The sequence below is a fragment of the Melospiza georgiana genome, chromosome 10, assembly GCF_028018845.1.
Source record: "Melospiza georgiana isolate bMelGeo1 chromosome 10, bMelGeo1.pri, whole genome shotgun sequence".
In the NCBI taxonomy this organism is placed as follows: Eukaryota; Metazoa; Chordata; class Aves; order Passeriformes; family Passerellidae; genus Melospiza; species Melospiza georgiana.
The window spans coordinates 7,895,343-7,910,891 of NC_080439.1; the positions used below are offsets into that span (position 1 = coordinate 7,895,343).

At 37.3% G+C, this 15,549-nt stretch overlaps 1 protein-coding gene across 11 annotated transcripts in view; it reads left to right on the plus strand.

The window, feature by feature from the left end:
- ATP11B (ATPase phospholipid transporting 11B (putative)) overlaps nucleotides 1-15,549 on the plus strand; it is a 66,020-nt gene that overhangs the window by 17,228 nt on the left and 33,243 nt on the right. For all 11 annotated transcript variants that reach the window (XM_058031321.1, XM_058031328.1, XM_058031323.1 and 8 more), the window contains exons 4-14: nucleotides 1,713-1,793; nucleotides 5,946-6,053; nucleotides 6,200-6,328; nucleotides 6,452-6,555; nucleotides 7,789-7,836; nucleotides 10,557-10,621; nucleotides 11,176-11,257; nucleotides 12,146-12,296; nucleotides 14,309-14,506; nucleotides 14,787-14,945; nucleotides 15,238-15,410. In XM_058031321.1, the coding sequence (XP_057887304.1) occupies nucleotides 1,713-1,793; nucleotides 5,946-6,053; nucleotides 6,200-6,328; nucleotides 6,452-6,555; nucleotides 7,789-7,836; nucleotides 10,557-10,621; nucleotides 11,176-11,257; nucleotides 12,146-12,296; nucleotides 14,309-14,506; nucleotides 14,787-14,945; nucleotides 15,238-15,410 (1,298 nt within the window). The remainder of the gene's footprint in view (nucleotides 1-1,712; nucleotides 1,794-5,945; nucleotides 6,054-6,199; nucleotides 6,329-6,451; nucleotides 6,556-7,788; nucleotides 7,837-10,556; nucleotides 10,622-11,175; nucleotides 11,258-12,145; nucleotides 12,297-14,308; nucleotides 14,507-14,786; nucleotides 14,946-15,237; nucleotides 15,411-15,549) is intronic.

Consider the following 15,549-nt stretch of genomic DNA (forward strand, 5'->3'; position numbering starts at 1 on the left):
ATGGCTTTTACTTCTTTTTAATGCAGATTTATCTCTTCAGTTCAATGTTGTGTCATAGTTCTTTCAAACTATTGCCTTTCAGTAGTATCTAAATAAGGATCTAAGGCAGAAATTCTGTTCTGAGTGTCCTCTCAGTTTGTATCAAGTGGATGCCCTCACGTGTATGGCAAATGTCTTCATGTCTGCCTGTCTGCGTTCTTGGAAACAGAGCAGCAGAAAAGTTGAAGTCATTTTGGTTCATTTGTTAGAATGGAATTCTGGTTTTATTCAAATCCCTTTTGGAAGTTCATTAATATCTAATATTTTTATTTTTATGAGGCTAAGCTGCCTTTTAAAGCTGACCACCATGGTATCTTCCCTGTCCTGTGAATCTCGTGTGGCCAAGATGCAGTGTTTGTCATTACCACCTTTTCCACTGGGGATGGCAGAGCTGGGGCAGGGTCTCATTGTGTGATTTCAACTTGCAGCACAGTCCAATTGTTCACATTGTTCACCACACATGTGCATGCCCAAACCAAAGTGACAGACTGCATTTTGGTGACACGAGGTGTGTCATGGCTGTGTGTCCAGCTGCGTGGCAGGCAGAGGACCATGGTGTCCTGGTGTAACATGACAATTCCAAGAGCACAAAACCTGCTTTATTTTCATATATGAGCTCTCTTGAGAAAGGATGAGAGAGTACAGACAGCAGAAATGCCATGGTTAACCATATCCAGCCGAAAATCAGATGCTTTTGGAGCATTTTTCTTGGTCGGTATGCTGCCAAGCTGAAATTGTAGTGCTACCATTAAAGAACAGACAGTATTGCAGGCTAGGTCTCATTTTTGTTGTGTTCTATAAAGTGTCTGTCTCAGTGAAAAAAACCAACCAAAAACCTTATGTGTGCATTGGAAAATGGCATGATCTGTTTTCTCTGTGAGGTTCTTCCCCAGTGATAGAGTAAACTTCATGTATGACTTTTTTTTCTTCTTTAATGATTCCCAAAGCAATGCCATAAGTCTCAGGTAAAGTGGATCAAATCAATGTCTGTGGTTTTGAGTAGTTCTTGTGTATATCTCCTTTACAGCACTTGACCATGTTGATTTTTTCCTGCAGCAGAAGAGAGCCACTAACATCCCCCCACATACAGAACCTTAGTGTGTACACTGCACTTTTGGCATGCCAGCAATAATTGCACAAATTGTAAAAACCGCATGTTAACTTGGGGCAACCAGAAAGGTGCAGTCTTAAAAAAGTGTTCTCTAATATTTAAACCATTGCAAATTACTGATCTTAACTTTATTTTCACTTCTAAAGTGGATGATGTTATACTCTACATTGCTGGTAAGCAGTAGATCATATAGTGTTGAAACAGCTTCATGAAATGTAGGTTTCCTTCCTTTGTAATACTCTTTTGAGTTCATTTTTCTAGGATGAAATTAATACCTTCTTTTTGGTAAGGACCTTTAAAATTGTCACATCCTATATGAATGAGACTAAGGCTTCTCTGTGCCCTAAAACATTTGTTTGCATCGTTACTGACGTATTATTTAGTTGTCAGAAACTGAGTTTTGCCTGAGAAACTCTGCAGGACATGCAGTAAAAATACTCACAGGTTATAATAAAGAGTTTGGAAAATAGTAGTCTTGCTTCTGGTTTTTTTAGGTTTTTTTTTGAAAGTACAAATGTAAAAATGACATTTGGACTAATTTTCATATCTTCTTTTCTTTTAGCTCATGATAGATACCCCTACCAGTCCTATTACCAGTGGATTGCCATTATTCTTTGTCATAACTGTGACAGCCATAAAACAGGTAAAGGAGAACAATCTGGCAGCATGAAGTCCTACTGAAGTAAAGTTACTTAACAGAGTCTGGCCAGGATAGTGCTTGGATACTAAAAAAACATTAAAATGGTGTAATTTTTAGAAACTATTTTAGGTTTAATGCTTCTAGTTAGATGCTAGAGCTTCAGCATTTGGTTGGTTGTCAAGCACTCAGTGACTCACTGCAGTACCCTAAAATGGACAGTGGATGACTGTCAGGCAGCATTTTTGTCTAAACATTACATGTCACTTGTTATCAGACCTTTTCTGAAAGCTCCTCACTTATTCCTTTGGCACACCTCACTGCCTGTTAGAACCAGTCCTCCCACATTGCACCCTGAGAAAGGAGCTTGGGCAGATGAAACAGTGATGCAAGGTGTGTTTGTCAGTAGTTAAAAGGCAAATTTTGCCCCAAGGGGTAAGTTTTATGGTGGAAAATGTGTATTAACTATGATTGTGTACCAGGTAAAAGCCCCTGGTCTTCTTCTGTTGCATAAAACATTTTGGAATGTTTCATAGCACTTAAAATAAGAAAAATTGTATGAGTTTAATAAAAATCTTGTTCTAGCACGATATTACATTCTACTGAGACCTAGAGTCTCTGGAAACAGAATGTGGAAATAAAAGAAAAGAAAAAGAAAGAAAAAAAGATCTTCTGTTTTCTTTATGTCCTTAAAGCAAGAGGAGAAAGAAACAAGCTCATAAATAAAGAAGTGATGTGGATAAAAATTATAATCTCTTCTGCAGGGAGGTAATTTTCAGGAACTATCCTCTTCAAGGGATTTGACAGTGCTGTCGGGAATAGATGCAGCCTCACAACTGAAAAATAAGCAGGAGACTGTTTCAGAGCTGTAACCAGAATTTCAATTTGCCTTCTGTGCCAGAAAGACCCAAAGCCACCCAGAAATAGGGCATAAGTAAAAATAGTTCTAGCTTTCAAGCAGATAGAAAGGTGTTTGGGACAGAGTGGTTCTTAAAGCTGGAGTAATATTTGGACTAATATTTCATCTTGTTGCGGTGCAATTTGTGTATGTAGAATGCCCTAATCCTATTCAATTGTTATCATCACCCCCAAAAAAATCACATATTCAAAAGCTATAATCATATGTAAGCAATGGATAATGAAACTGTGTGGACTAAAAGGGATTATGAAACAGAGTTATAAATATTAGATCATTTTTTCCAGAAAGAAGTTGGACTTGTGTAAGTCTAAAAAAGTCCAAAATAATCTTAACACCACCTTGCTTCTAGATGTCCAATCTTATATTGGGAAATTTAACTCCCTTATCATCAATTTTGAAGAACAGAGATTCTGTCATTCCTCCTGGAAGCTTCGAATCATTCATGACTTACCAGGCATCAAGAGATTTTCTGGCTGTCTCAATATCTCTGCAAGGACTATTGGAACCACCTAAATTGCTCTAATGGACTCTCATGTTTCTCCTACCTGCTGCAAAGGAAGCAAGCAATATTCACATGCTGTTATCTTCAAGGGACAATGAATTGTGCTACTTCCAACAGGCTGCCCTCAGATAAGGGATAAAGATAAATCTGTTGGAGTGCAGAGGGAAAAATCCCCAGAATTGCCTCAAAATCAGTTCGCATTTTCTCTAAACCAGAAGTGTAATAGGAGCAGATCTTAAGGAAAGAACCCCTTTTTGAAAGCTGTGGGGCCCTGGTTCTATACACATTTGAGGATGAATGTTAAATTATAATTTTGTATACTCTCAAAAGATGAAGGGGAAAAATAGAAGCATTAATCATATGAAGGTTTGAGAAGCTTAGCAGTGGATGGAAAAAGTCCTCTGCCTTCCAGAAGACTGGTGAATGTGGCACCTCTTGCAAACCTCAGAACTCAGCCTTGTTTTAATCTCAGCCAAGGAGACAGAACTTTTTTCTACTTGGAAGTGTAATTGCACCTAGGTCAGAAGAAGGACATACCAAACTGCAAAGTGATGCAGCTCATGCTGTGTCATTTTGTCTGTCTTGTTAGCCAGAGCACTTTCCTCCTTCTGCCTCTGAAGATCTTTATGCAGTCCTCCAAGGAGTTCAAAGTTAGCAAATAAATAAAAACAAAACAAAAAATTTAAAAAAAACAAACAAAAATGCAATAACATAAAGGTATTTCCCAAGGAACTTTAGGAAACAGTGCATTTTAATAAGTTCAAATGTATTTAGCTGAAGGAACACAGATGTTACTTGACTACCAGGTGAATTATAAAACAACTACTTTGCAGGTTTTGATTAACTATAGACCTAAACTGAAAATGAAAAGCCTGGTAGTATAAAATGCAGATCTTTTCTCAATTACATTGATGCAGTTATTTAAGCAGGACTTAAGAATGTAATTTAATTGAGGGATTTTAATCTTTATTTTCTGGCAAGTAGGCAACCTTCCCTGTATTCCTCTTGCATTTCTCTTTCTCACTGTATTTTTCCAGTGTTTTCAAGTGAGGACAAGGACCTCTCAAAAATGCTGCAGTAGGTAAATCTGGGGGGAATTTGAACTGACCGCACAAAGTTGGCTCTTGAAAATTCCCTGGTGTGAGGTGTCACCCTTGTGTTGGAGACAGGAGGTGTCAGATGGAGAAAGAGCTGAAATCTGTACTTTCTAAAGAAGGTAAATTTCAGTTCTTTGCCAAATGCCCACATTGCTCAGCTGTTCAGGTCTGTGAGACAAATGCCCCAAGGTGACTGGATGTTAGTTAAATCCTTGTTTTCTTCTGTCAGTCACCTTTAACAAGGAGCTGTAGGTACTGACTTTTGCTTTTTCATACTGCTTAGAAAGGATTCAAGAGTTGTACTTAGGGACTTCAGGATTCTGATGTCCCAGTATCTCTCTGTATGGCTGCTATTACTGCACACTTCTTAATTACTGATTTTGAACTATTTGATATATAAAGCTCTTTTCTTTTTCCCTCTCCTTCATCTTTCTTTTCAAACACAGATAGTGCTGTCCTTACTCATTTGTGCAAGTAAGAGTGGAGATGTGTGAAGGTAGAACTACAACACTATTTTTAACATGCAAAATTCATCATATAACTTTTCCTACAAACTCCAGAACTCTAAATTGCATCTGCATTAGTACTTCTTGTACAATGACATTAATATAATGTTTGTAGGAAGAGTTGGGATTATCCCTGCTGTTTCTCACAGCTGCCTTCTTCTGTCTTCAGACTTCCAAGGAAATGTTTTTAAGTCTTTCACAGTTCTTATACCTACAGAAAAGCATTTTAGGAAGTCTCTCTTATTGCAGATTGGTTGCAGGAGTCTTGCCATGTTGTAAGGGACATTTGAACTTCCTGCATGATTGATCCATTTCCTGTGCTTGCTTGTGGGACTTTCCAAACGGTACCTAGACTTGGGGATCAGAGATTAATATGCTATTATGATCTAATGCTGTTAGCAGTGACTCATACTTTAGAAAAGTAGGAGGTGAATAGTATACTTGGATTCACAGTCTTGAATGTTTGCACATGTGTACGTGGGATAAAGGTGCCTAAACAGGTGTGAAGTATCAAGTAAAGAAAAGCTGTTTAGTTTGTCATTTAAAAGCTCAGTTGCTGCAGACTGTTCCATTAGGACTCAAAAAGAACAAAAATCTTCTCAGTCATCTTTTCTTGCTGGACAGAGCTGATGTGTCAACAGCATGTCACACAGAGTTAAGTCTTGAGGTTTCATGCCTGGGCTATGGCAGTAACTATAAGAAATGCTATATGGTATGACTTGAGAAAGTAATTTTAATCTGTTACTTCTGAAAAACAAGGAACCCACAAAGGAGCCTGAGGACTGACTGTTCCTGGTTTTGTGGTGTATTAATCCATATAGATCAAAGATTTATTGAGTACTTGGTCATCAATCCACAGAAAATGTCACTGCCTGTTTGTTTTAAGAGAACATGGGACTGTTAAGTTTCTTCACCACTTCTGCTACTTCATTTGCCTTTACATGTTTGTGTAAAGTGACAAAATTAAGAGGTTCACAGCTTCTTGAGTAACACCTGGAGCAGAAACTCAAGAGAAGTTAGTAACTACTCAGACAATACAGGAAGTAGTTTGAAGACATTTGCTTAGTAAATAAAATTTAGTCTGTTTTTTTAGTTTTCTTGCTTAAAAAGTAGCTTTTTATGTGTTTTCCACAGGGCTATGAGGACTGGCTGCGACATAAAGCAGACAATGAAGTCAACGGTGCTCCAGTTTATGTTGTTCGAAGTGGTGGCCTTGTGAAAACCAGATCTAAAAACATTCGGGTAAAGGACAAATTGAGCATTTTGTTTTTATTATACAGCCAGAACTCTTATTTTATTGCTAATCATTGTGGTTTGGTAACAATGCTGAAAGAAATTCTGCCCCTTAAACCTCTTTGTATCTTTCTGATCTCTGTTCACTTTGTTAGGTGGGGGACATTGTCAGAGTAGCCAAAGATGAGACTTTCCCTGTTGATCTGGTGCTCCTGTCGTCTGACCGAGTGGATGGTTCATGCCACGTTACCACTGCAAGTTTGGATGGAGAGACCAATCTTAAGGTCTGGGTTATTCGTGTGAAAGAGAATGTAGTTAGTTTGTGGTGCCATTTTTCCTTCAGCCTGTTGAAATAGCTGCCTGCTGCCTGGTAGTCCTGTGGTAACCCAGTGGTCACTGTTTTACAGACACATGTTGCAGTCCCAGAAACAGCAGTGCTGCAGTCTGTTGCCAACCTGGACAAACTGGTAGCTGTTATAGAATGTCAGCAGCCAGAAGCAGATCTGTACAGGTATCACTTTATTATTAAATATTTTGAAATTGAATCAAAATGAAGTGTTTAATACTCAGAATGTTACATGTCTTGCTAGGGTTAAAATAGCTTCAGACATCTGCTTGAATTCCAGGTTTTAATAATCAGGTTTTAATAATCAGCTTGTAGTTTATACATATGTACTTAGTGAAAGTTGCAAGTAACAAGTTAAACTTGGGTACTTGAGTAGTAAACCAGATGTTATAATATTTATCTTTTTTATTTTAATTATGTACATTTCAGTTCTAATCAGTAAATGTGTTTCAAGATTTTAAAGAATTAAATGGCCAACAGTGTGATCAGGTTGAAGAAAGTTCGTAAGGTTCTGCTGGAGATTTCAATATTATATAGGATATGTTAAAGTGAAATTGACTCAAGTCTAATTCTAAGGATATGTGATGCTCATATTTATTTCACATATGCTTCAGGGAAGATCTGAACTCCATTTTTCAGCTGCAAAACCTTACATTTAAAAGGGGATATCCAAGCGTGCTTTAACATCAGCAAGCAAGGTCATAGGCTCTGTAAAGCAGCATCATGGGTAGCAAAAGTTATGTTCCCATCCAAGTTTCTTCTGAATTGTGTAATGGAAAATAATAGCTATGAAGTAGCAGTTTTTAAAATCCAAGTATATTATCACAGCTGTTCTTAGGTAAGCTTGGAGATCTTTGAGAAATATTAGGTATTTTAAAACTAAGATACTCAGTTTGAACAGATGTTCAAATATTTGATATTTAGCAAATTAAGGTACAATCACTATAGAAGTTTGTGTCCCTTTTTGTAGCTGGAGTCATGCTAAATATGTGCATGTCAAATTTTTAAATGTGTAGTAGATTGGCTTTATTAAATGAAAAGTTTCTTTTTCTGATGGATAATGTGCAAACTTAGATTTGTTGAGGAATTATTTCTTACTGAATCATCAAGAAGTCACAATCTGTTTAAATTAATAGAAATATAATCTTTTGTGGCAATTAATCAGAGTTAATAAGCTTTCTCAGATGCCTGTTCCTAGGAGGGATAAATGTTTCTGTTGCTAAATGTCTCTTGTAAAATTACTGCCAGTTTCGCCATATTGGTTTAGTTTGATTGTTAATAAAAGTTGATTTATTTTTTACTTGTGAACTATTAATGACTATTTTATAAACGTAGAGAAGGTTTTTATGTTTTTGAGTCTTTATGTAGATACTTCTAAGGCCTATCTATCTTTCATAGATTTGTTGGAAGAATAACTGTAAGTCAACAAGCTGAAGAAATAGTACGGTGAGTAAATTGTATAAGATAATTATTTAGAACATGTGGAGGTGGTTAAAATCTTAACCATCACAAGAGTTACTGTTGAATATATGAAAAGGGGAGGTATTTTTACTAAAAGTATCAACTGCAGCTGCATACCTCAGATGGAGATGAGAAAAGTGAAAAAAGTACATTACTACCCAGTTTTGCAGATTTAATACAAGAGTTCTGGAAAGCTTGGCTGTTGTGAGGCAGGTAATTTTTTGGCATTGGTAATCAGCTGGTAACTGTGTTTTTATTTTTTAATTAAAGCATTTATTGATCTGAAACAATTTCCACTGACATAGTATCTATACTACAAGAGATCCCCTGTCATCAGAGGCACTGAGAAGGAGTTTTTGCTGTTCAAATCCCTAGAAATTCCTGGTTTAACAAAGACTCTGCTATAAATTTGTAATTTTTAGTATCTGTTTCAAACTACAGCTAGACTGTGCAGATAAGTGCTTACATCTGTTATGTGCAACACAGCTGTGTGCCCATAATCATGGGCTCACCACCTTTCCTTGTGCAGTCACAGTAAGTAACAAACACCCTTGCAATTACAAAAATAAAGATGTGAAGCCAATTACAGACTTCCATCTCGACTTCCTGGAAAGATTTCTAATTGCTGTGGGTTGGTCTCAACTACCACTGGGGCATCCAAACAGCTGATCATTCAATTCCCACCACCACAACAGGATATGAGAGAAAACAGGAAGGACAGGAGTTAGAAGAATAATGGTTTGAAATTAAGACATAGAAATCACTCACAAGAAATTGCTAAATTTTCAGAAATATTTAGCATTCAGGTTTAGTTATTTTATCTTGAAAGTTGTTAATTTTCCAGCTTTCAAAAAACTTTATCACCTCTTCTGAAAAGGTGAAATGCTGTGTGCAAATTTGTCACAGAAGCAGGTAAATCTGCTATGGTTCTTTCACTCCTCTAGTGTCCAAAATGTTATCCTTTACACTTTTTTTAGCGAAATTTCTTGTTGAATTTTAAAAGACTACTGTTTTCCTTGTAATATCTGCCTTCAGTCTGAGGAGCTGAATGTCTCTCAGTCTGATGCTGGCAAACATCTGTCAACTTTGGATGGGAGTGACATGGAGTTCAGAGTGAATCAAGGAGTTTTGCCAGAAATATGGAAGGGTAGCAGCCAGGTCACTTGGCCTCAAGTTCAGTGGCTTAGTCACCCTCACCAAAGAGCCTCACCCATGCCACCCCCCAAAACCCACTCAGCTGTTCTCTAAGGTCATTTTTGTTACTTCATTGAGAGCTTTTCAGAATTCATTCCTGCCAAGCTTGACAGGTGCAGCATTGGGATAATTTATCAAAATAATTCCGTTGACAATGTGAAACAGCTGGTTTAAATGGAGGTGAAAAAAATAATTGCAAGTTCTGACTACTAGTGGAGCTCTATCTTCTGTCTAAGATAAACTTGTCTGATCTGTGTTGCACTGATTCAGGTTTGGTATTTTGAGTCAGGCTGATTTTATAAAATTGAATCTAGAAATATAAATTATGTTTCTTATATGAAAATTTTAAATGCTCAAGCATTTAGTCGCTTTTAGTTCAAATTTTCACTTAAAATCTGAGTCTAGCCTAAAATATTAACATATGTATGTTTAATTTAAAGAATCCATGATAATCTGTGTGTATAATTGGTACACATGGTATTTGTGATGGTAACTGTTACATTTGCAGTAACATTTAAGTTAATTTTTTGACTGCGGGAGGTGGGTTGTGGATTTGATTTTGGCTCTTTTGAGTAACTTCAGATTATACTTTCAAAGGGACTTCAAATTTAAGAGCTTTGTTTATCTACTAGTGATCATGGCCTGCATGTAGCACAGCTAAAGGAAAAGTAGGGTAAACCCAAGGGCTTGCATGCCAAAGCACTTAGCATCTGAACTTCTAATTCTTTTATTTCTACCTAATGTGTCAGTCCGGCCACTGCAGTTGTTAAATTTCTGCTTTCATTTGAAATAATGGAAAAAATACTTCTTTTAAAATTTCTAACCAACCCTGCTGGCAGTTTCTAAAGATGGTACAGCTGCTGCAGTAGAACATATGGTTCTAACCTTATAGTAACCTTGTTTCTAACTAGACCTTTATTTTCACAGTGCTGCTTGTGATGAACTTTGCCAAAGAAATTAATGTGTTATTGTACTGTAATAGATGTGAGGAAAAAACATCTATTTTACCTCCTGAAATTTGATCTCTGTGTTATGAAAAAAAAATTGGCATTGCTGCCATGGTATCCATCTAATTGTTTGTTTCTTTGGTATGAATAGCTTTTGAATTTTCTAGATCATTTCAGTCTGACAGAGGGGTAGAGGATTGGTAAATTAGCCAAACCTAAACCAGCACTTTGGGTGCACTGTGAGCTCCACTGGTTTCTTGCCTGCTTCCTTCCCAAGCACCTTGTGGGTCTGTCTGAAGCAGCCATTTGGAATATTTAGCTCAGTCAGTATTATGGGATATGGAACAGTGGTGGGGGCGTATGGCAGTGACCAAAGGAGACATGAAAGAGAGCTCTGTGGAGACGTGGGAGGTGTGGTGAGAGGGGTAAGATCACTGATTGAGTTGCTGCATTGGGAATTTGTAGGGGATATAGGACAGCTTTGCATAGGAAACTGGATTTCAGTACTTCTCCAGAATACAGAACAGCTGATGTTCACATGCTGATATGTCTGTTTCTTTTTAGACCTCTTGGGCCTGAAAGCCTCTTACTTCGTGGAGCAAGATTAAAAAACACTAAAGAAATATTTGGTTTGTAGACATCTAAATATTTAAAGAGTATTCTCTTCTTAAAGCATGTTGATGAACTGTGTTTTAATTCTACTTGCACTGAAGAAATTGTAATAATCTTGCTGACTGTTACCTGAGGGGATATGATTATAGATGAAAGTAATGATATTATGCTGAAGAACCTCTAAGGATATAAAGTTCCAGCTCTGCTCTGTGAAAATATTTGAAGTGGTTTGATAAAGGAATAACTTAACTTCAATGGATAAATGACTGTTCTTACTGTTACCTATTGTTGAAGGCTTTCTCCTGAGATTTACCATGCTGATTTCCATAAAATACATATTGAAGAGCAGTACAGTCATAATAATGAAGAGTGTTAAAGTAGGTGTTAAAATTACTTCAGTAATACTCTTTTACTACAGAAGAGTCTTGCAAATAGTACAAAATACTGTCTCATAGTAAACACAGAAGTAGTACCACCTTTTGCTTTTATCCTGTATCTCTCAAAATGAAAAATTCTGCAGATTGTATTTATGCAGAAAATGAAGTCTGACTCTTCCCCCTTTCCTTCCCAGGTGTTGCTGTGTATACAGGTATGGAGACAAAGATGGCATTAAATTACAAGAGTAAATCTCAGAAACGGTCAGCAGTAGAAAAGTATGTTTATTTTCTAATATCTCTCTTATTTGTAGAGCTTTAACTTAGTTTTTCCTGTGTAGCCTTAAAACCCTGGTGGTCTTATCATTGAGTTATAGGCAAAGAGAAGAGAGTATTTATTGCCTTGCCTTCAGTAGGAAGCTATAAAGATAAAATCTATTTTTTGATATTACATCCTTTAGTAGTATGCAAAGTGGAAATATCCAAGCTTGCTCCTGGTTGCAGGATAGGTATTACTATGATAGATATTTATATTGAGTCTCATGATTTATTTTAAAAGGAAAAGGAGTTCTGATATGTTGCCTTTATTCCAGTTACTAAAAATCTGAGAGAGCCCCCAGGCATTCTTGTGCAAATATATAGCTACATACATGTGTAGCACAAGACAAATTCAGTCATCAAAGCATGGGCAGGAAGGATGGTCTGGCTGGTTACAGAACAAGAAGCAGGTGTGACTATCCTGCTGTAGCCTGGCCTGGGTTAAATGCTCAGCTGCACATGGCAGTGCTCTTCTAACTGAGGAAAAAGTGCAGCCATGGGGTTCTGCTGTGCTTGTTTGTACTGCCTGCACAGCCTTGCAAGCTCCTTGGGGAAAAAGAGGAGCAGTGTGGGACTGTAGGTGTGACACAAGTCAGCTGTTGGGGTGTTCCTGCATCTTAATCTAGTCTTCATATTGCTATGTAGAGAGTTTAGCTTAGTCAGATGTAGAATTTCTTCCCCATTCTGTTGCCTGCTTGTTGCATAGAAACTTCATATCTGTATCAAGCACAGGCTACACTTTGTAAAAAAGGTCCAGCAAGTTTTTGATCAATTCATATAACCACACTGTGTCAACAGATGAAGTAAAATAAACTAAAATGTCTTGCTTTGTTTTTTGCCTCTTTATAGGTCCATGAATTCCTTTTTGATTATTTATCTAATAATCCTCCTCTTTGAAGCCATTCTGAGCACTATTTTAAAGTATGCATGGCAAGCTGAAGAGAAATGGGATGAGCCTTGGTATAATGAAAAAACAGAGCATGAAAGAAACAGCAGTAAGGTAAAGTAGTTCTGCCTGGGTGCATATCTGAGGAACACTCAACCAATATACATCAATGTCATATATATTATGTCTCTATTCTATGTGTAACCACCACATGATCCCCTTGCAAGTCTCTGTGATGTTGTCTCAGTGATTTTTGAGTTAGTCCCATGTAGCCTCACCATTGTGTAGAAATATTTCTACCTCTGTTACTATTTGGACCTTTCCTTCCTTTATGAAAAGACCAGACTTTTTGAAAACTTTTGTAAAGGCTGTTAGAACATATTTCTGATGGTCCATGTTCTAATTATTGTTCTTTAGGATGTCTTTTGTCATTCCATAAAGGAAAAGAGGACAAGGATGGCTGTTCTTGTGTATGTTCTATTGCAGTGATTTCACAGTTCGGGAATTTTGTACATTCTGTGATGTTGAGATGATTTGGGCAATTTTGTATGGCTGTAATTTTGCTCAAGCTCCTGCTTGCCTGCTTGGTTCTCTGTAGAGATTGAAGGGATACTTTAAAGTGTCCCTGAAATCTGTGGCTCTGAAAAGTATCTCTTTTTTCAATTAGTCTGTATTTTTCTGTGTTCTCTTTAATTTTTGATTTCTGTATGAGTCTGCCTTTGTCCAAAGCAGTTCAGGAGCTTAATCTGAAATAATTGCTATGCAAGTTAGTCTAGCCTGTGGAGCCTTTCAGTTCTGAATAGGGCAGGGATAAGTATTTCCTCAATCTTTCCATTCCTTTGCCATCAGGAGTGTAGAGAGCCATGTGTGTTTCTGCAGCGTCATTCTCCTTCTGTCATGTCTTTGTTTTTCTGTCTCCCATGTTGACTTCTACAATCTGCTTTTCATTTCTCAGCATGCTGACATCCTTACTCAGAGTTCTTTCCCTGTCCATCTCCTGTGTATGCAGATGGTTTTTTCATTGCCATTGCTTGAAGAAGCTCTCTAACTTAAGTAGTTGTCACTACCTCTCTTAGATGAATTACTGCTCTCACTTTCTGTCTGTCTTTTCTGGTTTAGTTTGGAAGATCTCTTTAGGCACAGAACTTGCTGAGTTTTTGTCAGCTATTTTAATTATTTATTAAATACTTACAGCAGTGCTCCCTAAAGAGGGAGAATAGACATTATTTAACTTTGCAAATTGTTGACTACTTTTATGCTTCCTTTATTTAAAATGTTCTCCTGCACCAATATCTGGTGGAGTTAAAAGAGGTGGCCTGGTTTTTGTCATCTCTAGTCTCCCTTACTCAATATTCAGGTGTTGGTAAGAGTCTTTCCAAGGTACAGTGTAGATACTGAGCTTGTTGTGCAGATGAAAAAGAGACTCTAGTGTTGCATTTCAGGGTTTGTTAAAATTATCATACCTAGTAAAAGAAGTTTCTCTCCTGTCACATTGGTGTTTGCCTGAAATGTGTGTGTGGAACACAATGATTTGAAGAGGCATAAAAGAAATCCACGTGGTCCCTTTCTTTTTGTGTGATCTGGATCACCCAAATCACTTGGCAATACCAGCAGACAGGAACCCTCTTGACACTTTGCTGTCCTGAAACAACAGAGTGCTTCCAGATTCCTCTGACAGTCTGGAAAATCACTTGTTTGGTTTCACAGTTTAGGATTCCTTAGAAAAGCTTCCATGAATGATGCTGTTTGATGGAATGGGAAATACATATGATTTCTCAGACCAAACTCATTCAGAGATGGAAAACAGAATCACCATGACAGTTAATATTAATTGGCAGCCCTCCCGACAGATTCAACAGAGAGACAAAAATTAATGAACTTGTGAATTGAAACCTGCAGTCAGAGCTTAAGGCAGACTTTTTGCATCAGTGTGGAGGTGTGTTACTGGGGCAACCTGCAAATGCCTGTGTTGTCACTGGAGTGTTGTCTCTCTCGTGTGTGTGGGGGACTTGGGCTTCTCTGGCTCTCCCAGTTTGTCATTTTTCATGCATATTGGAGCATAATATGTCATCAGGTTTCACCTGATCACTGTGGTAATCTTCACTTTTTCTTTTTTTCTGTTGTAGATCCTGAGATTTATTTCAGATTTTCTTGCTTTTCTGGTACTTTACAATTTTATCATACCCATTTCACTCTATGTGACTGTTGAGATGCAGAAATTTCTTGGGTCTTTTTTTATTGGCTGGGATCTTGACCTCTATCATGAAGAAACAAACCAGAGAGCACAAGTAAATACTTCAGACCTCAATGAAGAATTGGGGCAGGTAAAAAATATGTTGTCTGTTGAGTTTTTTTCATCTATTTTCTACTTAGTTTTTAATACTAAAATTTGTTACTGTGGGATTTTTATTTCTTGTGATATGATTTCTGATTAATTTTAAAATAAGGTATAAAGATATGATAGCAGAAGTTAAAATTCTTATATGGTTAAAAAATGTGTGTAAAAGAAAGTGTGAGTGGAGATGATTGTATCTTTTTTCTTTTAACAAGTACACGCAATTCCAAAGTTGTTTTTTTTTTTTTTTTTGTTTTATTTCACAAAAGGTAGAGTATGTGTTTACAGACAAAACTGGCACATTAACTGAAAATGAGATGCAGTTTCGGGAGTGCTCTATTAATGGCATAAAGTACCAAGAGGTCAATGGTAAACTAACTCCAGAGGGATTTTCTGAAGATTCTCCAGATGGAAATAGGCATGGTTTGGTAAGGCCCTTTGGTTTTCCCACCATTAGTTTGAAAGTGTTGTATTTCAGAGATATATTCTTGTACCATTAGCATAAAAAAACCCCAACCCAAACATAAATCAGAATTTCTGAATAGTTTGAAGCTTTCAAGTGTCACTGAACAAATAATATTTATTAAACATGTTGAGATGTGATTATTTAACATGAAATGCTTGGCAGATTTGTAAGTAAAACCACTTTTCCCTTAAATGTGTTCAAAACTGGCTTGATATGTAAATGTTACAAATGTTACAAATTTTTCTTTCTTCTAGGTGAAAGAGGAAGAGCTCTTCTTGAAAGCAGTTTGTCTGTGCCATACAGTGCAGATCAATGCAGATCAGACAGATGGTGCTGATGGTCCCTGGCATGCCAATGGAATAACATCCCCCCTGGAATATTATGCTTCTTCCCCAGATGAGAAGGCTTTGGTGGAAGCTGCGAGCCGGTGAGCAGCACTGCCAGGGCTGTCTGACACAGCAATTGCCTGCAAGGCAACCTTAGAATGGGGAAGAGCAGGGCCTGGCACTGTCACCTTACTGGGAAAACATTCAAATGTAAAATCCTCAACCCCCTAGGTGTATTAT